This window comes from Protopterus annectens, chromosome 3.part1 (assembly GCF_019279795.1).
Source record: "Protopterus annectens isolate FY-2018-M chromosome 3.part1, PAN1.0, whole genome shotgun sequence".
Taxonomy (NCBI): Eukaryota; Metazoa; Chordata; order Ceratodontiformes; family Protopteridae; genus Protopterus; species Protopterus annectens.
Genome location: NC_056732.1, coordinates 981,424,647 through 981,450,680, shown reverse-complemented (window position 1 = coordinate 981,450,680; position 26,034 = coordinate 981,424,647). Strand labels below are relative to the sequence as shown.

General features: G+C 39.3%; 1 protein-coding gene across 2 annotated transcripts in view; it reads right to left on the bottom strand.

Annotated features, from left to right (window-relative positions):
- NCOA2 (nuclear receptor coactivator 2) overlaps window positions 1-26,034 on the bottom strand; it is a 1,980,807-nt gene that overhangs the window by 129,707 nt on the left and 1,825,066 nt on the right. For both annotated transcript variants that reach the window (XM_044067155.1, XM_044067157.1), the window contains exon 21: window positions 14,273-14,450. In XM_044067155.1, coding sequence (XP_043923090.1) covers window positions 14,273-14,450 — 178 coding nt within the window. The remainder of the gene's footprint in view (window positions 1-14,272; window positions 14,451-26,034) is intronic.

Sequence of the window (26,034 nt, the reverse complement as noted above, 5' to 3'; positions counted from 1 at the left end):
CAAACATTATACATCACAAACCATGTTGACATAATTGTAGTTGTAAACATTATACATCACTTATAATCTATCCAGTCACTGTCAGTCAAACATTACATATCTCATTCATATCCTTCCTTATTTTATACCTCATTCCTCCTCTGCATGTATTGTTCCCACAATTCCCATTTTTCCTATGTAATTTGCTCCTACCCTTTTCTAAAAATCCCAATTCCAGTTGTTTTATCTCTGTTACTATATTCACTACTTCTAGTAAAGTTGGTTTACACTTTGACTGCCATTTCCTAGTATCTGTTGTTTTGGCAGCCACCAAGGCCTTACTATGTCTAGGCAATTCTGATTCTGTATCATAGCTCAAAAATAATTTTCTTAGTTACACCAATTTGCTCACCCTTTATCTAAGACAGAACAGTCTGCAGGGAATCTTTAAAGTCTTCCAACTCATTACATATGTTCACAGTTATCTCTTTCTTCCCCATCACACCCCCAACATTTGCTGTCTACCAGAGGAAACATTCTCTGGAGTCTACTTGGGGTATAAAAACGCCTATGTAAGACAGACATATATCCCCCATTGTTTTTTTTTCTGAACTGCTTATCCAGTCTCTCTTCCCAATCCTTTCTAACCTTCTCTGATTGATTCTTATAGTTATCGTGCAATATTTTGTATGCTCTACTAATTATTCATTTTTTTAACAGCAGCTTCTGCTCTAGATTCTACCAAAAACTCTACCAGTGATGGTCTTTTGCTTAGGATCCACCCATTTCTTTCACTTTGCCTTCCCTATCAAGTATTGATATCAGAGTATAGGCAATCTCTGTCCTGCAGTCCAAATAAATTCTTGGCCTTTTCCTATTCTATTACCTTTCCCCTTTCTAAATTATTTGCTCCCAATACCCTGGTTCTTTTACCAGTTCTCCAATAAATTCCACCCCCTTCTAGCCTATTGTTCGTTTCCCTAATTGCAGTTATCCATATCAGCAGAATCTACTTTCTCCATTCCCGTGTTGGCTTAGTTCTTAGAATACTTTCTGCTACTTTATAAATATAATATTCTGCATTATTATTGTTATTCTCCTTTAGGATCTTCATCCAAAATCCCAGTCTCTCCTTGTTTCTTGAGCTTCCCCCATTTCATCATCCCTTTTCACTTTGAATTACAGGTTCCTGCTTGAGCTACTTATAGGAGCCTTAACTGCGTAGCTCTGAAATACCCCTTCAAATCTGGCAATCCCAAACCACCTTGTTCAGCTGGAAGAATGAGCTTATCCCACTTGGCTCTTGCTGTCTTCCCCTCCCAAATAAAATCCTTCAGCTCTTTATTAACTGCTATCCACAACTTATCCTCTTGGTTGCTAAAAATATGCCTGACCTGGGTATAAAACTAAAGTGACTAAAAACATTTTAACTGCTTGTATTTTGTATCCATATCCATATAATAGAGCTTCCAATTTCTCATTTTTTGTATTATCTTTTGTTTAGTCTCTGCCTACATATCCTTATCTACCACACCAAAAAACTTTTTTAATCCATACTCCTGACAACTTCATTTTATGATGTTATGTCCCCATAAATATGGATATTGCTGAACCAATTTGTGTGTAGGTACATAACTTACAGCTATTGCCTTTGTTTTAGCTTCATTAATTTTGTATCCCAAAAAGATTTGAAACTGCCTCAAAATGTTCCACAAAGTACAATTGTGTACACTTACCATAAATGTAGATGTTCGAGTGTATTCACTGTTGCAGTCATTACATTTAGGTAATCTGCTGGCAGGATGCCCTCAATCGGCCAAAGTCTTGGGTCCTGCGTTGGTTGCTGTCTCCTCTTCCATGACGTCAGGTTGTCAGGGGTATAAAACATGCAGACAATGCCATTTTCTTTAGTTTTTCTTGCCCCCAATGTCAGGTGCCCCCAAAAAGGCAGCAAACATATATATACATGCACCAATATAAACTTTACCTTCATCTACAAGCAAATACACCACATAGGTTGTAGAAGATAGAGAAGGAAAGATAAACTCCAGAATGACAGGGGGATGGTGGGAGGGTAACCTGGACTGCAACAGTGAATACACTCGAACATCTACATTTACGGTAAGTGTACACAACTGTACTATGTTCTTCGTGTTTCACTGTTGCAGTCATTACATTTGAGTAGAATCCCAAAGCTATGGTTGGGGGGCTGGAGCTAAACAGCATTAGGAGCGGCTATAAGGCCCTGCAGAACTGCAGTGGCAAAGCCTGCTCTGGATTTAGAGTAAAGAGGCAAATTATAATGCTTTGTAAAGGTGTGAACAGAACTCCAAGTAGCAGCCTCTAAAATGTCTTTGGTTGGTACTCCCCTTAGAAAGGCTGCTGAAGTAGCTGCAGCTCTGGTGGAATGAGACCTAATGTCCTTGGGCACAGGTTTACCATGGTGTAAGTAGCAGAAACGGATGCAGTGGCTTATCCACTTTGAAATTGTCTGCTTTGAAATAGCCTTGCCCTCTGATCCTGCAGCATATGCCACTAGTAATTGCTCAGTTTTTCTTAGAGCTTTAGTCCTGCTTAAGTAGAATCTTAGCTATCTTGTGTACGTCCAAGGAATGCAGACTTCTCTTCCCCCTTGTTCTGCGGATTTGGATAACAGGTTGGCAGATGAATTGTTTGGTTAAGAGCCACATTGGAAACCACCTTAGGCATAAAAGTAGGATTTGTCCTCAGAGATACCCTGTCTGGGTAAAATATGATAAAAGGCTCTATAGCCATGAGGGCCTGTAGCTCTGAAACTCTTCTTGCTGAAGTAACTGCTAGTAGCAGAGCTGTTTTCCATGATAAGAACTTTATATCAGTGGTAGCAGCTGGTTCAAATGGTGGCAGGGTGAGCTTTTCCAACACACAATTGAGGTCCCATGCAGGCAATGGTGATCTTCTGGGAGGCCTTAAATTTTTGGCTCCTCTAAGATACTGCTTTAGTAAAGGATGAGAAAAGATTGGTGGCTCTATATTGTAATGAGCCGTAATGGCAGAGGCATGGATTTTAATTGATGAGAAAGATAGGCCCTTGTCAAGCATCTCAGTTAAGCATTGCAATATCTGAGGAATATTTGGTTCTGCTGTATCAGTTCCTCATGCTTGATTCCAAGCACAGAATCTCTTCCATTTGTCAGCATAAGATTTTCTAGTACTAGGCCTTTTGGCTTCCAAAATGACATCCATCACAGCTTTACTGAGAGGTGTTGTTTGTATGACTACATGATCAGCCATGCTGCCAAGTTCAGAGTTTGCAATTGAATGTGCAGGATCTGATTTGTTTTGCTGGGACAGTAGTTGTGGACTTTGAGGCAAGGTCCAAGCTGGGTATTGAGACAAGTTCCTTAGGATTGGGTACCAGTATTGGTGGGGCCAGAGTCCAGGGCAATTAGTATCATCTTTGGCTTCTCTTGTCTGACTTTTAGGAGGACCTTGGGGAGAAGAGGCAGAGGAGGAAAGGCGTAAACTGATAGGTTTTTCCAACTGAAGGATAGGGCGTCCACTTTCCATGCTTGTCTGTGATAAGTCCTTGTGCAGAATCTTTTCAATTGATAATTTTGAGGAGAGGCAAATAGATCTATGTCTGGGCTCCCCCATTTCTCTGTTATCATGCTGAAGACTTGTGGATTTAGTTTCCACTCATGAGGATCCATAAGGTTTCTGCTTAAATCGTCTGCCAGAGTGTTTTGTTTTCCTGGCAGGAATTGAGCTTGAAGATGTAGCTGGTAGGTCAAAGCTGTGTTCCACAGTGCCACGGCTAATCTGCAGAGGGGGTGTGAGTGTGTGCCCCCTTGCTTGTTTATATACCACATGACTGTGGTGTTGTCCGTCTTTATCAGTAGTTGTCCTGGATGAAGTAAGTCCTTGAAGGCTGTTAGGGCATTTTGAACAGCTAGCATCTCTTTCTGGTTGATATGTAGATACATTTGCTTTGGTGACCATATGTCCTGAATGCATCTTCCTGCCATGTGGGCCCCCCAGGCATAATCTGATGCATCTGTTATGGTTTGGCTGGCAGGGGGTAGAGTGAATGGCCGTCCCATGTTTTGGTGACATGCCTTTGCCCACCATAGAACTCCTGTTGCAGGCACGGAATGAGAGGAATCATTGTTTCCAGACTGTGAGAATGCTGACTCCATAAACTTTTTAGGTGCCATTGAAGTTTCTTCATAAGCAGTCTTGCATATGTAATCAGTAGGCTGCAGGATGACATGAAGCCCAGAGCCTGCAGAATTTGTCTTGCAGAAGACTGGGTTTTTGTTGCCATCAGTTTGAAGTAGTCAGTTGCACAAAACAACAAGGATTCCAAACTGATAAAAATGAATTTATTCTGTCTTAGCGCCTCGGCCACAACAGCCTTCAACGAGTACAAATTTAATGAACACACACTCCCATATACACATACATTAAATAATTATTCAATTAAATACAATCAAGGACACAATAAAAACTAAATAGCATGAAATTTAAAGTAAACCTCCAGTTCTCCAGCAACTCCCTTTGATATAGCGGACAATATTGATTTAATGTTTAAAGATCGCTGGTTAGCTGCGGCACATACTTGTGCCATGGAATGGGTCAATATTCTGGTAGAAAGGGAAAAGTTATTGCATATGAAGTTAAAAAATGAATTTAATGAGATGCACATGCAATTATTGAAAAAAAAAGTAGGTGATTCTAAGATTAATGACATTTTCAAAAATTTGAAAGAGAAACTAAATAAGTTTGAAAATGAACAAGTTCATTTCAAGTTACATAAAATCAAACGAGATATTCGTGATTACGGAAATGGGCGGGCTTTTCTTTGGAGAAGCCAACAAAGTTTCCATTCAGGACAGACTGGGAAAAGAAGTAATAAAAAACAATTGCCTGTCTCTTTTGCTTCCTCCAGTGGTATAGGTTTTACCACTGATTTGGAGGGTGAAGTACACGACTTTCCCTCGTTGCACAAGAACCTGAAGTCCATCAACAGCGTTTTTGCCGGAATGAAGAAAACGCCAAAATAAGAAAAAAGGAATTGGTTTCAATTCTGCAGCGGGTGAAGAACAATCTAAACAAACATACAAACATATAAACGAGGTAGATGGAACTGAATTGAGTAATGCTGAAACTTATTCTACATCTGTAAATGTTTCAAATGTTGTTAATTTATCTGGATGTGCTTTAACGGATGAGCAGATTGCTGTTCTCCGTTTGGGTTTAAAATTTGTACCTACTGTTACACCTAGACTCTATTTAATTAAACAAGAAATTTTTAAATTAGTTAGAAAATTGCATTTGAAATGTTTTTTTGCACAAGGGGATGAGCGGTTGAGTAAACATAGGTTTGAATGTAGTTTTGAAACTGATAGTAATGATGATAGTTTCTTTTCTTGCTTATCGGATGGCTTTGATATTTCTACTTCTCCTAATGCTTATTCTTTGTTAAATACCACTGGTACTGATTTTCGGAGCAAACTTATACCTCCCTACATTAATAATACCGTAATACATTTTTCAGAAATGGTGAATTTTTCTGTACAAGAACTTGTTGATACATGTGATAATAGTGCTTGGCGATACAATATGACTAAAATGAATGGTTTGCTTTAAAAAGTCTTATGAACAAGAGTGATTTAATTATTAAGCCTTCTGATAAAGGCAACAAAATTGTATTGCTTCATTACACTCAATACTATAATATGTGCATGCAACATTTAAATGATGTTTCAATTTATGAAGTATGTGAAATTGCTAGATATTTGAATGGCATGAATGATTTTACATTATTAATTGAAAAGGGTATACGTTTGGGGTATTTTTCTCAAAAAGATCTTGACACCAAATTTAATTTGGAAAATTGTAAGTTAGCTACTTTTTATGGTCTTCCTAAACTACACAAAAATTTTACAAATCCTCCTGGACGCCCTATCGTTTCTGCTGTTAATTATTTTTTACAGAACATAGGTATTGTGATACATGGTTATTTGTTACCTTATGTAGAAAGGACTGAGTCCTATATAAAAGATTCTTTTGATTTTATTGAGAAAATATCTAATATATTTTGGACAGAGAATATGTTTTGGGTTACCATGGATGTGGTTAGTTTATATACGAACATTAGACATAGTGATGGAGTACGAGCTTTACATTACTTTCTTGGAGATAGTCCCACTTCACATTACATTACTGATTTAACTCATTTTTGCCTATTGAATAATTTTTTTAGTTTCAATGAGGGGGTTTATCATCAATTAAAGGGCAGGGCTATGGGGGGCACCATTTGCCCCCATGTATGCCAACCTTTTTATGGCCAAATTTGAGTCGGATTATATTTATACTAATACATTTGTACAACAACATGTTTTGTTTTATTTTCGATACATTGATGATTTGATTTTTTTATGTAAAGGGGGACTAAATGAAGTATCAACTTTTTTTACTGAAATAAATGACAACACATTTAATATAAAATTTGATGGTTTACAATGTGGAACTGAAGTTAATTTCTTGGACATTCATTTATCAGGAGGGAAAGATGGTCATGTTACTACCACAATTAAACGTAAATTTTTAGATGGCAACCAATATTTATTTGGGACTAGTTGCCATCTGTCCCATACATTGAAATCTCTACTTTATGGGGAAATTATTAGGTTATCTAGGCTCTGCAATGATAATGCAGATCTAGATAAACAAATTTATCAATTATTGGATATGTTTTTGCGGAGGGGTTACAGTAAAAACTTAATTTGTGAATCCGTTGATAAATTAATGCAGTTAAATTTAAATAAAAAAATGATAGCGGAAACAAAATTACAGAAGTTAATAATTTTACTTTAAGGGCTGAAGTACCAAAGAGGACTAATAAACAACAAAAAATCTTTTTTGTGACAACTTTTAATTTATTAAGTGTTGAGATTTGGGACCTTATTAAATATTAATGGAAATTCTTGTTACGAGATGAATTTTTACATAAATTCATTTCTGATGTTCCCTACATAGCTTACAAGAGAGGACAGAATCTGTCTCTCCAGTGATGAGACCTGCCCTTTCTTTATCAACTTATGGCACTATACCATGTTATAATTGTAATGTGTGCTCTTTTATTAGACTTAATTTTTCCAGGATCAATGGAAGAATATTTAGACCACATAGTTGTTTTATGTGCCATACAGCAGGTGTGATTTATTGTCTTAAGTGTCCTTGCGACTCTTTCTATATTGGGGAAACGAAAAGAAAATTTATAATTAGGTTGCAGGAACATATCCGAGATATTAAAAGGGGAACCTAAGAAAGTTCGTTAGCATTGCACTTTATAGAAAAACAATGGAAATATTAATTTATTGCAAGCAACTATTCTTGAACAAGTATTTATTAAGAAGGGAGGATGAGAGCTTACTTAAAAGCATTTTGCTCTATAAAGAAACTGTATTTATACTGAAATTTAATACATTGTCACTGATGGGCTTAAACAGAGAAGTTAATTGGAGAAGTTTACTTTAAATTTCATGCTATTTAGTTTTTATTGTGTCCTTGATTGTATTTAATTGAATAATTATTTAATGTGCATATCTATATATCTATATATATATATATATATATATATATATATATATATATATATATATATATATATAGGAGTGTGTTTTCATTAAATTTGTACTCGAAGGCTGTTGTGGCCGAGGCGCTAAGACAGAATTAATTCATTTTTATCAGTTTGGAATCCTTGTTGTTTTGTGGATTTTTACTGGTATCTTACCAGTTTTGGCTTCTTGTTTGTTGTTATAAGTAGTCAGTTGCCTTTGCTTGTCTGGCGTGAGGTAAGCCATCTGGGCAGTTGTATTCAAGCTTGCACCCAGGAATGTTACCTTTTGAGAGGGTACCAGTTGTGATTTATTTTTGTATATAGTGTACCCTAGGCATGTTAGAAGCCTTTCCACAAATGCCAGGTGTCGAAGAAGAGTGTCCTTGTTCTCTGCTTGAATGAGACAGTCGTCCAAGTAAGGATATATTTGTATACTTCTTGTCTGCAAAATGCAATTACTGGTGCCAGGCACTTTGTAAAGACCCTGGGTGCAGTAGATAAGCCAAAGGGCAGTGCAGAGAATTAGTAATGCATTAAGCCAGCCTTGAATCTGAGGTATCTTCTGCACGATTGTCTTATTGGGAACATGCAGGTATGCCTCTTTTAGGTCTAAAGTCACCAGCCAAGCATTCTTGCCTAGCATGGGCAGAAGCTGCTGCAAAGTCAGCATTTTGAATTTTGGAATGTCCAGGTATGTGTTCAAAATCGATAAATCCAGTATTAGCCACCAGGCCTTGTCCTTTTTGGGTATCAAGAACAGTCTTGAGTAAAAACCTTGTCCTTTTTCCTGTTCTTGTACTGTCTGAATGGCCCCCATATCCATGAGGGACGTAACCTGTTTCTGTGCCTCTACCCATTGATTTTTTGGCAGATCTGGTCAACCATTTGCTATTGGCAGATTGCGGAAATGGAATTTGTATCCCTGTGATACGATTTTTAGTACCCACTTGTCCTGGGTTATTAACTGCCAATTTTGAGCAAAAAGTGCTAATTTTTCCCCTATGGGTGCTGCCAAAAGATAAGTGCTTGGTGTAGGCAGAGGGAAGTCATTGGGATTGTTTTCTGTAGGTTTGCGCTTTATCTCCTCCAGATTTGGAGGTGGAAGCACCCCATTGCTTTGACCTGTATGAATCTTGCGCCTGGTATCTGGAACCCTTAGGGCATCTGGATTTGCCCCTTTGAGCTCTGTCTGACACAGGAAAGGACCAATTTTTGGTAGGCCAGCGTCTACTGAATCATGGTGGCTGCACTTGTAAGAAGTCTTTAACAGTTTGCATAGACTTAGCTTTGTCTTCCATTTTCTTTAAAACCTCTTAATACCAAACAGAGAATCATGCTGTAAAGGTGCAGCTAGCAATTTAGCTTTAACATGATCAGGTAAATTTTGTTCCTTTAACCAGGCATGCCTCCTAATCACAGATCCAGTAACTGCGGCCCTGCAGGAGGCCTCTAAGGAATCAAAACCACATTGCAAAGTATACTTTCCAACTTGTTCAGCTGCATGCAATAATTCCTGCAGTTCTTTATTTTCTGCACATTCTGAAATCAACATAATTTTCTGTTTCAGCAATCTCATAACATGTTGTTGGTACTTAAGCATATGAAATTGACAGTTTAAGGCCCTGATTGCCAAGGTTGCAGATGTATAAACCTTTTTCCCTCATCTGTCTAGTGCCCTTGAATCTCTGTCAGAGGGGGTAGGATTTTTTGCTGTTGAGGCCTTAATTCCCTTTGGACCCTATGAAATAGTTTCAGGATCAGCAGCAGGGTTTCTAAATAAAAATTTATGCGAGTCAGGGACCCTGTAATATCTGTCAGGCTTACTGGGAGCTGGAGGTAAGGAGTCAGGGGCCAAGCTTGACTCCGAAAACACATCATCCACAATGTCTAAAACAGGGGGAATGGCTAAATGCCTGTGCTGAGGGAGAAGAAGGAAATCCCTGAGCCTCTTTTTTGATTCTGAGAAGTCTTGACTCTCCCAGTGAAAATGTTCCCTCAAAGTATGCAAGGTTTCTCCAAATGAATAATCCTCAGGAAGAGATGCAGATGGAATAGACTCCTCAGCATCAAAATCCTCATAGGGAGGTACAGATAACTCCTGATCAGAAGAGGAATCAGAAGAAATAGAAACCTGATCTGAAGACTCATAATCAGTGTCTTGCCTAGGCCTCTTATCAGGAGGGGGATGGGTACCCCTGATCAAGGTAATAAGTCTTCAGCCATTTTGATCATCTGTTTTTTAGACATAGAGGCCTGTGCACTTGGCTCATGCGTCATTTTTTTAGTCTTAGAAGTTGCTTTTGTCTTTGGTTTTGCAGCTGTCGGTTTGATATACAAATGCTGAGGTCTGAATACACCCTCAGAAGCCGGTGCCTGCTCAGCGGCTCCAGACCCATCCGAGGGAGATACATCCATCGGTCCAATACCTTGAGTATCTTGCAGCATGCCGGACTCCACATGGGTGTCGGTAGAGGCCTGCGACTCGAAGGTAGCGGGTATCAGAGGCTGCGAAAGCACCTCACTGAGTACCGGCGAACCGGCGACTGGCTTAGGAGAATCTTCGTCGTCGGTTTTGGATCTCGACTGCCTTTCTCTCTCCTTTTCTTTGTATTTTTTATGTACTCCGGTAGTCGGATTGCTATCCGATGACATTTCTATCTGTTTCCAAAATACTTTGATGCAAAACTATACTTAATAGTGTGTTGGTTAAATCTAGCACAAAACAGACAGCCAGGCACGTTGTGATCAGGGCCTAGGCAAGGAATACAGTATAAATAGAAATCCTTATGAGGTATTTGCTTCCCACAAGTGATACAATTATTAACTTTTTCTGACATTGGTAAAAAGCAAGAAAAAATTTTCCCCAACGGGGTACTTAGCTTTAGTGAAGACTTTGGTTCCGAAACTCAAACTCGAATATTAAAGTAGTCGACCGACCGGCACTTGCGAAATGCTTCTGCTTCGGGCACCGCGTGGCACGAAAAAACTAGAGAAAATGGCGTCGGCTGCATGTTTTATACCCCTGACGACCTGACTTCATGGAAGAGGAGACAGCAACTGACGCAGGACCCAAGACTTTGGAATTCAGGCCGACTGACGGCAACCTGCCAGCAGATTACCCCAAATGCAATGACTGCAACAGTGAAACAAGAAGAACATCACTGAAATGTTCTTTACTAGTTTTAGCAGGTATAAAACATCATCTGCAAATACAGACAGCTTTTCTTGACTACAATACCAATTATTTCCTTTAATTTCTGGGTCTCTTATTTTATTTGCCAATGTTCTAAATATAGTGCAAATAACAAAAGGGAAAGAGGACACCCCTGCCTAGTTCCTCTGTTCAAACAGAAACTAACAGACAGGAACCAACCCACTTCAATTTTCGCCTCCAATTCCTCGTATATCCTCCTAATGGACCTTATAATTTTATCAGGGAATGAAAATGCTTCCATTGCCCTGCTCAAACTCCCAGCTTTCTCTGTCAAATGCCTTCTCTGCATCAAGACCCAACAACCCACCAACAGAGGTATTTTCTTACATTCATTTTCCCTCTGGATGATCAGTGTTCTGCTAATGTTGTCAAATGTTTGCCTCCCCTCCACAAAACCACCATGTTTACCAATTTAGGCATCTCCTTTGCTAGTCGTTTAGCCATTATAGACATAAATACTTTATAATTAGGATTTAGGGTTGAAATGGGCCTGTATGAAGCTGGATCCAATGGGTCTTTACCCTCTTTAGGTATTACAGCCACCACCTCTTTCATTTTCTTTCAGGAAGTTGGTGCTTCTCCTCTTCTTACAATACTATTAAATAAAACCTTCCAGATTTTTATCGTTTTCCCCTCCTAGCTTCAAAACTTCCACAGGAATACTATCTATTCCTGTGGACTTAAGTGTTGACTGGTTATACATCACCATTGTTATCTCATCTCCTCCTATCCTATTAGTAATTCAAACTCATTTACTCTAACCTTGGCATACTTACTTCTTCCATAAACATTTCCATTTGCACCTTTTCTTGATCTCCATATTTCGCTGCTTTATACAGACTTTCATAAAATTTCTGAAATATTTCTAGTACCTCTAACAGGATCTCTTGTTATCCTCATTGTTACAGGCTCCCCAAACTTGGCAACAACCTTTTCTACTTTCTGTTGCTTGAGTTGTGTTAAAAGTTTTTGTGCTCTGGCACTATTATCAAAAAACAGTTGCTTAACAGAAATCTTTCTAAACTCATGCATATTACTGATTGATTGATTATATACAAATTTGTTTTATATATATATATATATATATATATATATATATATATATAGTGTTATGTGGACTATCTTTGGCTTTTTAAATATGGCAAACCAGCAGAGAATTTAAGAGAAGAATATATGAACATCTAAGGGCTGTAGATATTAAAGAAATAAACAGCCTTGCCAAGCATGTTATTAATAAACACAGCTCAGAAGTTGAAAAAGTTGGTTTTAAATTTTCTGTGGTCAATCAAGTATCGAATTATGCTAGTAGGTTTGATGCTGAGGATGACAAATTGGAAAGAATACTGCTGGCAGGTAAGATTAAATGCATGTAACTTCCCTGGATTAAATGAAAGTGAAAATTATAAGGTAGTCTTAAAAAAGAAAGGGTTAATTCGATTACTTTGGTCAGCTGTTTCTGATATACTCTTTTAAATAAGTTTTTTTTTAAGTCTTTGACTTGGTCTGAAGAAGTTCCTTTTGGAATGAAAGCCCTTACCAGGTTTATGTAATAAAGTTTATACTTTCGTAGTTCGTTATTGTTTTTGTTTTTATACGACCACTGTTTTTATTCGTGAGGTTTTTGGTTTAATAATCTTTAAAACTAGTTTGCTAACTTTCTGTTCCACCACTTAACTCGGTCAATAAGATAATCCATATTCCTAACTCAGTTCTACCTCTACTGGTAGCATCTACTCCTTCGCAGTTCAATAAGGAATTGAAGAAACAAAGCAGTTACTGTTAAATTACTTAATCACTCCTCCACACACAGCACATTTAAATTCTCTTATTTATGAGTTGGAAGAATGGGTTCACATTCTAGATGCTACAAGACTATCTCGTTCCCTACTATGCTCATAAAATCCATCGCCCTCCAACACCATCCCATCTTTCAACATAGAGCATAAATAACTTACTTCTCCACCAAAACATCATACTGTATAAATGTGGTCACTAACTGATAACTTCTACTTTCTCTACCTCCTCAATACGAGTGCATCTCTAAGGTAAATGTCTTGATACGTAGAAAAAACCTCAGCCTAATATATACTTTTTAAATTAAAAAGCACCCTTAATTACCTGCCTGCTATACTGCTACCAGGAAAAAAAATTCTAAACTTTGTTATGGTGATGCTGTCTATAATGCTATGCCCCTTACCAAGACACAGCACCACTGACATTTTTCAGCTAGCTCTATTTTTTTAGCAGTCTCTTGATTGACTTTTCTCCGTAAATCCATATTTAAACTTTCTCTTCCTTTCCTGAACTGTGCGAATCAATGCAACACTGTTTTCATACATCTAAGATTTTAGTTTACCACTCTCCTAGCCAATGCCCTCCAACTATCATCAACAGAAAATAAAGGCAGGGTGTCACATCTACGCTTATGTGTTTACATTTTGGCATTTTATTCTCACCACTCTGCCTTTGCTTCTTTCCTCTTCCTGTAGTAGTAAAATATTTTCTGTTCCAAATAAATCGCACCCACGAAAAGGCCACAGAAAATGACTTGAAACCTATTCATACACAGAACGTCAAGGCAAAATATGAACAGCAACATATACTTTTCTCCACTGTATAATCTCAAGAGACAGTGATCCTGTATAATAGGGACATGCTTCCACCTGGCATTTTAAATGAAGTTGGTACAATGCAGAAATGGAAAGAATTAATGCTGCCTGTCCAAAGAGAGAAGGCAAAGAAAGGGGGAACGACAGATATTCAAGAGCTAGTTATAACAGCTGTGTGGCCTCAAGAGAACCCGTAACAGTGTTACCCTTCTTCATATGTAACAAGCATGAGTGACTACAATTCATGTGGTAGACAATAAAGGCCTATTATTAAAAATGCTCAAAGGGACTATTCCTTCGGAGAACTAAAACAAAACAGCCCCAACACTTCTGCAGTTAAAGCAGAATCCGAGGCAACTGTATCAGGTATGATAAACATCAAGTGCCTGTCAAAAGGAAGAATGACCAGACCTTTTAAAGTTTATTATGGCATTCCTAATGTTTATGGCTCTGCACAACAAAATATCAGCAGCTGGATGAAAAAGGAGGTAAACTGTCCCTTTTCTGACATCAGACAGACAGACATTTGACAATTTTCAAATAAAAAAGCTTCAAGGGTACTGCATCATCTGCAGTGTATGACATGATAAACTTGGCATATCTAGCTCAGTAGGAATTTTGATTTGACCTGATCACCATATCAATGTATATGGTAGCTAATTAGAGAGCTTTCAAATATTTGAAATATACTACTTTGACTTTTACGGAAGCCAAAAATCTTCAGGGCATAGAAATAAAATTATTACATTTGGTTTAGGAGGCAACTTTGTCGCGATAAAATGGTACTCTCATGAACACAAAACAATGTAGTTCACATCATTAACTTGCCAATACAAAATAATTCTTCTCTCTAAAACAACATACTTGTTTCCACTCATGCTCCCTTGTGCCCATCCATTAATCTCTGCTGATGGCTGATAAGTAGGTGTGGCCTGGGACTGCTGCATCATGGGAGTCGAAGTAACACTAAGTCTTGGAGACAGCAGTGGACTCTGAGGAGCTGTGGCACCCCCAAATCCAGTATCTGGCTTCTGACTCATCCCTAGAAACAGAAAAAAGATTGCTATTAACTGCTCTAATATCAACAAACCACAACTGTGTCGTATCAGAAATGGAGATTCCAATTTTTAGCATTACATTAAGCACCTGTAAGCATACATTCCGTGCTCCTTTTACCTTTACAGTATGTTCTACATATATCGCTGGTTTGTAATGGAGGAAAGCATTCTATAATAAAGTCCCTGTTATCCGGAACTCAAGCAACCAGCACTCCCAAGCAACCAGGATTTTTGAATGGCTCGTACACACACATATGAGCCAATTAAAAATCACAAAGCACAGCCACTTCTACTCAATGCAGAACAGCATGCTGTTCTGCATACAGAAGTGGCTCCACTTTGCAATTTTTGACTGGCTTATATGCCGGCATGCGAGCCAATCTAAAATGGCAAAGTGGAGCCTCTTCTGTTCAATGCAAAACAGCTCACTGCTCCACATTGAACAGAAGAGGCTCTGCTTTGCGATTTATGATTGGCCTGTATGCCAACATACAAGCCAATCACAAAGTGCAGCCAGGATGCCTGTTCCATTCAATGCAAGACAGCCCACACAATACGTAACAGCCTGTTGAGTAGAAGTGGCACTGCTTTGTGATTTATGATTGGCTCTTATGCCGGCATATGTGCCAATCAAAAATGGCAAAGCTGAGCCTCTTCTGTTCAATGCATATGAGCCAATAAAAAACCTTAAAGCATCTCTCAAGCAACTGGAAATTGCAGTTAACCGACATCTACCAATCCCCACAGGTGCCAGTTAAGTGAGAGTTTACTGTACATTGTCTATTTGCTCAATATTCTTGAACAAATTAAAAAAAGAGAGAGATTAGAAAAGACAGTGCCTTTGCTGTCTCACGATTTTTCACCAGAAGAATTACTTAGGTGACTACACTAACACAATACAATATGTCTGAAAAAACATGTGGGCATATTTGTCAGTTAACAAAAGCCTTGATCTCCTTATCAGGAGATGTAGGACTAGACTCTGCCCAGCTTTTCACAAAAAATCCTCACTCCAACACCTACTACATATAAAGAATCCAAACAAAAGGATGGAAGATAATCCATCCTAGACACCCACAGCAGATGTTACAAACTTGCTGAATTACAGGAATGGTTACAGAATATTAACTAACCATATCTAAAACCAAGCTGAAGCTCTCTCTCAACAACAAACTCAACCTCCCATCTACAATATGAATACAGAAAAAAAGTCAAAAATAAGAGCTGTTGCAGCTGCCATTTTGAAAACACAGAACCTCAAAACAAATGCTTAACATTCACAATGACCAGAAATAGAGTGAAAGGAGTTTCTTCCCAACTGCTACTACTATCCAAATGAATTATAGTACATCTAAAGAAAGCACAAGTACATTGGAAGGCTGAAATGGAAACAACACTTATCAACAGTACACTCTCAGTACTACAAATTACCACAAGTATAGAAACTTAAACTGGATGCTGCTAATACTCCATGGATAACGCTTCTTCATCATGAAAGCAACATCTGTACTGCACTTACATATTACTAATTAGTCTCAAATCTCACAGCTGTGCAAACTAAACTCCAATGTCCTAGATCAACTTATCCACACCCCCATCAGGGGCAACAATATCCTAGACCTAGTCATTACCAACATGAGTGACTGGTGTTCCACACCTGAAGTCAACTCCTCGTTGGTCCGATCAGACCATAAGTTTATCACCCTTGATATCCACATCCCACCCCCACCCCCCATTAAGGAAATCACAGTAAAAAATTTCTCCAAAGCCAACTTCATGCTTCTTAAGACAGAAGTGGTGAACTTCATGACACCCATGCAGATGGACAATACAGTTACAACTGCTGAATCCTACACAAATGCACTCTATAAGCACTTACAAGTGCATGGATCGTGCTATCCCAAACAGAACCAAGATGCTATCCTCCAAAAAAAGGAAGCCAATCTGGTGGTCCCCTGCCATAAACAAACTATACAACAGAAGGAGGAAACTGTTGCAAAAGATAGTAAAATCCCATGAGTGAAGGAGCTCCCTGGTCAGCCTCAGTAAGAAGCTGAGATCCCTTATAAGATTCTCCAAAGCAAGCTACGAAAACAAAATCGCCACTAAATCCAAGGACAACCACAAAGCATTCTATAGCTATGTCAAGAATCTAGATGGAAACACCCAGATCTGCTCGGAGTTACAGCACAAAGGCACGAAATTTACAGAACCAACTGATATTGCCAACATCCTGGCAGCTAGGTTCAGTGCTAACTTTACCCCCCTCTCACCCCCTAAAGGGCCCATATCTATACAGGAAGAATGCAGAGTCCCTGTAATCACAACTACACAGGTAAAAGCTGCACTCTCTAAAGCCAAAAACACAGCATCTATGGGACCGGAAAACATCCCAGGCTGAGTTTTACACGAACTTCAGAACTAATTGGCTCCCCACTTAAGCACCATGTTCAATAATAGCCTTGCACCAGGCTTTGTGCCCACTGAATGGCGCACAGCAACAGTTATTCCACTCCACAAAGGGGGAGCCACCACTGATCCCGGGAACTATCGACCTATTAGCCTGACGAGCCTGGTCTGCAAGGCCATGGAACGTATCATCATGGAACTCCTAAACAAACACATTGGTAACCTCCAAACTCTGGATCCCATCCAGTTCAGGTTTGTGAAAGGCAGATCATGCCTCCTGATCGACTTCATTGAGGAAGTCACCAAAGCAGTGGATGAGGGTAAAGTGGTTCACACAGCCTATTTTGACCTCGCCAAGGCTTTCAACACCATCCCCCATTCTGGAATTATAGCTAAACTCACTAAACTAGGCATAAATCCCTACGTCACAAGATGGGTTGCCAACTGGCTCACTGACAGATCCCACACTGTAAAAGTTGCAGATCCAAATCTGACCTCAAAGCAGTGACAAGTGGAGTACCACAGGGTTCTGTCCTGGGACCTCTCCTGTTTGGTAACTACTTCTCTGAAGTACAGGCTAACACAGGAGGGAGGCCTCTGGCTAACTAAGACCGCAGATGACTGCAAACTAGGAGCCATAGTCAAGTCCCCAAATGATGTGGACATCCTACAGAAGGGCCTCACTGAGACTGATGCCTGGTGTCAGAGCCATGGCCTCAAGCTCAATGCCAAAAAGTGCAGTGTCATCCCCTTTGGTAAAAACTCTGTACCCATGAACTACCACATAGGCAGCAATCTACTTAACACCGAATGCGTGATAAGACACCTTGGGACCCAGGTGGACAGTAGTCTCTCCTTTGATAGTCACATCGCCACAGTAGTCAGGAAGTCCTTCTACGTGGCACACCTCATCATAAAAGGGTTCTCATCCAGGAAAAAAGAGGTCATTGTTCTCCTCTACTCGTCACTCATTAGACCCATTATAGAGTACAACGCCCCTTTTGGAATGTACCTCACAAGACATCTGCAGCAGCTGGAAAGGCCACAGAAGTACCTCACAAAGAGGATTACTGGCCTCAAACAAATGCCCTACACTGATCGCCTCAAAAAACTCCAGCTTTACTCCGTAGCATATCGCCTACTCTGAGGTGATCTCTGCCTAACATATAAAGCTATGTCAAACCCAGAGCTGTTGGACATGCTATACCTAAAGAAATCCCAATCCTTCCAAGCAATACGCTCTAGGGACCTAAACCTTGTCACCACAATAAACAGAACACGCTGGAGGGATAGATTCCTGTCCCAGAGACTTCCTATACTCTGGAACAAGCTACTCATCTATGTCAAGCAAAGTTCTTCATTAGAACTCTTCAAGAAACATCTTGATGAGTGGATGGGAAACAGGAAATGCACCCCGGGGATCACTTCTGTGTCTCTGCTGGACAGTGGCACAGGAAAATAACTTTCTTGGGTGGCATAAGCTATGGAACCTTGCTGGCTAGGCTTATGTAGGCCCTTGAGACGATAGCCTAGTACCTACCTATGAACAGGAACCACAAACACATGTAACTGAACACTTAGACTAAATAGCTTCACCATTTTAGACACAGGAGCTTGTCCCTGGGCAGTCTAAGTGACCAACACTCTTGTTTTAATAACAATCAGATGCACACTCACTACATCCCCAGCAAATGTCATAAAACTCAAGTCTAAAACCATAACTAGAGAGCAAGGCAAGGTATCTATCACCTGAACAACACAGACTTGGCACCCCTAAAATATCTACCCACAGCAAAAGAAGCTGTTCAGTTCCTAAAAAGGTTTTTCAAAAATAAAAACTTTCCAGATAGTATAAAAGCGAGAGCCCACATTTAGAACTTTTTGAAGTTTTTTTTTGGTGTCTACTTTCCCAAGCCTAACTAAACAGTGGAAAACACTAAATACACAGCAACTGCAGAAAGGTTAACGAAAAAAAAAAACAGTTTTCTAGAAATCTCTTCACATTCTCTGTCTCTCTCTTTATATACAACTATTTAAACTTTAGAAAGAAATGACGAAAATGCCATGCAACCGTCTTGGTGTTAAGAGGATGAGACACTAAGGACTGGCAAAAATTAAGGAAACACACAGACTAAGGAAACTAGAAAGTTAGTCTGAAATACACAGAACCTTGAAGAAGTCAGTCAGATAAACTCGCTAAATAGAAAAATATATTCAAAGCAATTAGTTTTGGCAGCAGATGGAATCCTTTTGCTAAGGCGGCAAACAAGATCTGAAGGGAATGTATACAAGGGATGACGAGAAAGTTTGCAGGCACAACAGCACTAGCAAATGGCTAGACAGGCTATGAGGAGCGGTTTAGTACTCAAGAGTCAGATCAGACAGACTGATGAAACAGGATCATATTTCAACCCTTTCTGCTGTCAGACATGCATAAAGAATGCCTCCTTACCCTCTCCCAAAGGGCAACCTCCTGCACGTGCATATGTTTAATTGTGAGGAAACTGGGAAAAAAAAAGATCACAGTAGTGTTTCCAACTTGTTATTCCTGGACAGCACACTGCTTCTATGCAAGCTATAGTGACCATCTTTGCACACCTCTCAAGTTTGAGAGGAAAGTTAAATAATAATAATACCACCAAATTTGCTAACTAGGTGGGCCCACTGGCAACATTCCCTTTTCTGGGGCGTCTCAGGAGCAAATGTCTCGTTATGCGACTTACTCAAGGTCATACAGCAGGCAAATGAGGGCTGAGGGAATCAAACCTTTACCGCACAACTGACAGTCTTAACCCTCTAGACCAACTGCCAGACAGTGACCATGCCATTTCTGGCGAAATGCAACAAACACAAGCAATACTGACATGTGCATACCTCTGATATTTGGAAGGAAAAGGAAAGAAATGACATCATCTTTATCACCTTACACAAGCTACAGCAACTTCTGTGCACATCTCTGAGCAGGAAACCTTTTAGACTACATGGGGTTCAGGGCAGAGGCAATTACCAAGCCCCATCACTGCTTAGCAGTTATAGTTTCCCTTCAGAAGTCTGACTGTAGTTGTTGTTGTCTTTTGGATTTTCCCGGTTAGGGGTCGCCACAGCGGAACTCCGGTCCGCTAATGACTGGTAGTCAATGTTTACGTGCTGAGTTACCAGCCCTGACGCACAACCTTCAACAAAGGTACGCCCATTCACGCATGTCTCCACGCAGAAGACGCTCTAACTGAGAATCAAACCGGACAGTGCCTTACTGTGATGCGACAACGCTACCGCAGCACCACAACTGACTGTAGTAATCCTGCAAATTCAGAATCAGCAAACAGCAGCCATTACTCATTCCCCCAGAGGACAGGAGATCATGTATTGCATGTTAATCTAACTTGTGTAGTTAACAGAACAACAGGTTTTGCAACATGTACTTTGAGGAATAATAAGCTTGAAACCCTAAAATCCAGCAATTAACCCTCATTAGTGATTTATAGCTACTGTTTCACATCAAATATATTCTACTCCCAGTTCTTTCCCTTTGAATCTACTTCAAAATTAAAACTTCCATTCTACCCTGTAGCCCACAAAGTACATAACCACCTGCTTCACAACTATTGAGACTTCCACAAAAAACGAGAAGCACCTGAAACTGGAACAGAAATCCAAGCAAAGAACAAATAACCTACCAGGAAGCCAAAGACCACAGCAAATGAATCCAACAAGTGGTAGATACCACTCCAATTCGCAGTTGTTGTAGAAAGATACAATCCTTTATTGGTAAAACCACTGCAATTCACAGTTAAGTGATTTCATCCAAACAAACTTTTCAGAACCCTGAAAAGTCCTCTAAACACTAAATTTAAGAGCTGAGAAAAGTAAAACTACACCCCCAAGAACTGAATCAACAGACAGGCTGAACAAAGCCCTGGAAAATTCTTAAAGGTCTATACACACCAAAAAACACTTTCACATCAAACCAAGTAAAAATGTCTACAAACAAATCTAGAATGTCAAAATACTACAGAAAGCAATTATAGTTACAAAATTTTGCTCAAACTGTGTTGGCTTTTCTTTTAAGTCCAATGGAAATATAGTCATTCAATCCAGGTGGGTTTGCTGCGTCTAAAGCCAGCTGCCAATACATAACACGATGTAGATCATATGAAGCTACTAGGCTATTGGCCCTGAGGCCCTTATAAGCCTAGCCAAGAGTTTAACCCATGTATAGACAAATCAGCACCCAATGCCCCTGTCCAGCAGGGACACGGGTGGAATCTCAGGGATGCATTTTCTATTTTCCATTCAGTTACCCAGGTTGTGCTTAAAAAGGGGTAAAGAGGTACTCTATTTGGCACGCTGCTTGACGTGGAGAGGGAGTCTATTCCACAGAAGGGGGAGTCTCTTGGACAAAAATCTGTCCCACCAACAAGTCCTATTGATGTCACAGACCAGGAGTCTGTTTTCCCAATATCCAACAATGCACCTGCTTCCACCTGTTCAAGCTCCAAAAAAGTGAACTTCATGAAACTGGAGCATGTACAAGCATGCCTAGTCAAAACACTCTGCTAGATGGTTGTCCAGTGATGGAATGTAGACAGCCTGCAAAGTTACATTGTATTGCGTGGCCAACTCCCAAACATGTATGGCCAGTCTGCAGAGTAAATAGGATCTGGTTTCGCCCCTGCTTGCTGATGTACCACCATCACTGTGGTGTTGTCTGTGAAGACTTGTAAGGGACCAAGCTGTAGGAGAAGGAGAAAGGTTTTCAGAGCTAGGAAAAGAGCAGTCATTTCCCTTCCATTGATGTGTTTTTTTCTTGAGGGAGGGCTCTCATTGGGCTTACACCTTGAGATCATTCATAGTGGCCCCCATCCCAGTTATGAGGCATCTGTGTACATAACTTGGACTGCCTTGGATGGCTGTAGAGGGAGGCCTGGATTCTACAGTATTTGGTGCATCTACCAGCCTAGCTCTTTTTTTTTTAGGCAGGGCAGAAAGGGAACCTGGAAAGCCAGATGACGACTGTGTTGGGACCAGATATTCCTCAGACACCACTGGAACTTCCTCATGTGTAACCTGGCAAGGGTAGCATGGTAAGAGTAGCTGCCATGAAACTCAGCATATGTAGGAATTCCATGGCTGAGACTTGGAGAGGCTTTGGAAATAACTGGTTAGTGAAGTAACCTTCTCTGGTGGGAGGAAGGCCTTCATCATATCTGTCCTTATCCTGCACCCCAAGAAGACTTGGTCTTGGTATGGAGTTAGAGAGGACTTCAGTAGGTTCAGGGTAAAACCCAGACTTTCTAGGAGAGACACACTGAATTGCAGGTATGTCTAAAGAGTGGTTGCCTCTTCTGCTTGCATAAGGAGGACATCCAAGTAAGGGAAGACCTGTATACCCTTTGTCCTGCAGAAGGCTACTGCTGGGGCAAGGTACTTTGTGAAAACCCTTTGTGCAGTAGACAAATCAAAGGGCAAATCAGTAAACTGCGAGGATGGCACAAGACTCTCCGGAAGTCTGGGTAGATGAGGATATGGAGGTATGCCTCTTTCAGGTCCAGAGTGGCCATGAAGGCCCCAGGTGTCAAAAGTGGAAGAAGGGTTTGCAGGGATAGCATGTGGAAAGAGGGAACATGTAGGAAGGGGTTTAGAAGGGACAGGTCCAATACTGGCCTCCAAGGGCCCTCCTTTTTTTGGAAACAAAGAGTCTGGAGTAAAACCCTTGACCTCTTGTCCTGTTGGGACTCTCTCTATGATGCCTTGGGATAGTAAATATTGAATAACCTAAGGAATCAGGTGGGATTGTTTTTTTTTGGAGGTAGGGGTATGCCTCTTGGAGTGGGCTTTTCTTGCCAGGTCATGAAGTACCCTTTTTCCAATAATGACAGAAGCCAGTGGTCTGAGGTTATATGTTGCCACATGGGTATACAGTGAGAGAGGCAGGCTGATAGGGATAGATGGTGGAGAGTATTCTGGCAGTCATGCAGTACTTGGCTTGTTTGGAAAAGACTGTCTTGATGTAGTATGAGAAGAGGTAGTCCTGGGGATGATGGTTTTCTGGTCCCTTTCCTATGCTTTGAAGGAGGAGGAGCAGGTGCCCTTCTAACAAAGCTTGGTTTAGCTGCATAGTAAAACTTAGGAATTGGAGAAACCAGCAGATGTTTCAAGGCCTGCAGTTCCTTAATTTTTCCTTGCAGGCTTTTGAACAGCTCTGCAGACTGCTTACCAAAAAGGAACTTGTTGTCCAGTAGAGCATCCAGGATCTTGTTCTTGAAATCATCCGGCAGGGGTTGTAGCCTGAGCCAGGAATACCTGTGTAACACAAAGGCAGATGCGGCTGATCTGGTAGAGGCTTCAACAGTATCATATAGCTGCATTTTATGGAATGCCTGGCTACCTCTGCTGCTAAAGAAAGGTTTGAGGCAAAAGGAAGAAAGCAGTAAGCACCGTGGTAGTCCAATGAACCTCTCCAAGCTGTAACTGTAGATAAATCCTTTATTGAACACGAACAACACAATAAGGTAGACGAAACACTAATAAATCAAGCGCTTTCGCCTGCATAGATGTCAGGCTTTTTCAAGATGAAACAGCAGGGTAACCAAGTTCATTTAAATAGAGGCTTTCAGTGCTGATTGTTTCAATTAAACAATTACATTGATTCAATTAAATTAATTGAATTAAGTTGATTGAAATGCTTTAACCCACACCAAGATGTAAAATATACTTTGTTGAGATGGAAGCATGGTTGTGCACAATACTTTTGATTTCAATCAAACAAATAAAAACATGTTAAAATACAAATGCGCAGATGTTGTCTGACAAGAGCTGTGAATACTATCTTATAATGTTAAATACTATCAGTACATTCTAAAGTCATTGAAAAAAACTTTCTTAGTTTAAATATTTTAAATATTATAAATAACATGGACAAATAAACAATGAAATCAGAGTGGTGTGACAACTGTGTTTTTTTGTTTTAGTTTTTTTAAAATGAAACCTTCTAAGAAACTGTGCATATAAAAATATACAATTAAAATGAACCTTAAAAAATTCCTGAAACACAAACACAAAGTAAAGAATTTGACTCTAAAGCTGCTTTTGTATACACATATAATAACAATGCTGTGGATTTAAGAAACACTATAATGAAATATTGGCCTATTATAAGATCAAATGAAGAAATTAATAAATGGTTGCCCAGTCAACCAACATTTGTCAACGCAAGAAATATTAATCTCAAAAATTTATTTGAGAGACAAAGGCAGTGCACGAAACAAACCGTAAAGATTCAGGCAGGTACTTAGAAATGTAATGTTTGCAAACAATGTGCATACATTATGAACACAGGTTCATTATACATTAAATCCAGAAATTTTAGAGTCAGATCAGAGTTACATTACAACTGTGCATCTAAAGGGATAATATACCTAGGTGAGTGTCAGATTTGTGAAAGTTTTTACATTGGAAAGACCGAAAGGACGTTGCGCAGGAGAATCTACGAACACCTTTATGACATCCAAAAGAAGAAAGAATCAAACGCTTTCTATAGACACCAGATGGTTTGCCCTAATATGTCTATGAAATTTTTAGTCTTAGAACAGGTTCCCCATAACCCAAGAGGTGGTGACTGGGAAGCCACTATTGAGTACAAAGAATTAATATGGCAACTCAGACTAAATGCAACGAAACCACCTGCCTTAAATGATGCTATCAGCATCAGTAGTTTATTAAAACTTAGACGAGCGAAACTATAACCAACAGTTAATATCTTATGGAACAATGAATAATATAGTTGCTCATAGGTTGACCATTTGGAAACTCATCTACAAAAGATGTCACAGGTTGAATGTAAGAAGTTGCAAATATTTTTATGTTTTCAACAAGCTTTTGTACAAAAGACGCACTATTACATCATAACACAAGCACATGGGTATAAATTAATAATTTATTAATTAAAACCCTATTCTTTAGACATTTTGTAGGTACTGGTTACACAACAGTAGACTTAGTACACAAGTTTAATATATATTATATTTATTATATTTATTGATATTTATTATATATTAATTGGAAATAATATATATATATATTAAACAATGTATTTTTATTTATATTTATTTTTATATTTATTGATATTTTACTGGCACTGAGTGCATAAAGGAATTTTTTAAGGTTCATTTTAATTGTATATTTTTATATGCACAGTTTCTTAGAAGGTTTCATTTAAAAAAACTAAAACAAAAAAACACAGTTGTCACACCACTCTGATTTCATTGTTTATTTGTCCATGTTATTTATAATATTTAAAATATTTAAACTAAGAAAGTTTTTTTCAATGACTGTAGAATGTACTGATAGTATTTAACATTATAAGATAGTATTCACAGCTCTTGTCAGACAACATCTACGCATTTGCATTTTAACATGTTTTTATTTGTTTGCTTGAAATCAAAAGTATTGTGCACAACCATGCTTCCATCTCAACAAAGTATATTTTACATCTTGGTGTGGGTTAAAGCATTTCAATCAACTTAATTCAATTAATTTAATTGAATCAATGTAATTGTTTAATTGAAACAATCAGCACTGAAAGCCTCAATTTAAATGAACTTGGTTACCCTGCTGTTTCATCTTGAAAAAGCCTGACATCTATGCAGGCGAAAGCGCTTGATTTATCAGTGTTTCGTCTACCTTATTGTGTTGTTCATGTTCAATAAAGGATTTATCTACAGTTACAGCTTGGAGAGGTTCATTGGACTACCACGGTGCTTACTGCTTTCTTCCTTTTGGTTGTTGGGACTTAGTTCGTGGTTTGGTTTATTAAAGGTTTGAGGCAACTTGAGACTTGCTAGGGGAATCAGGCATAGAAAGTACAGTTGTGTACACTTACCATAAATGTAGATGTTCGAGTGTATTCACTGTTGCAGTCATTACACTTGGGTTATCCTGCTGGCAGGCTACCCTCAGTCGGCCTGAATTCCAAAGTCTAGGTCCGGCGTCGGTTGCTGTCGCCTCTTCCCTGACGTCAGTGCGCCAGGGGTATTAAAGATGCAGCCGATGCCATTTTCTTCAGTTGTACTTGCCCCAGATGTCAGGTGCCCCCAAAAGGTTAGGCTAAAAATATGCCAATAAAACATGCATGCACCAAAATATATAATACCTTCATCT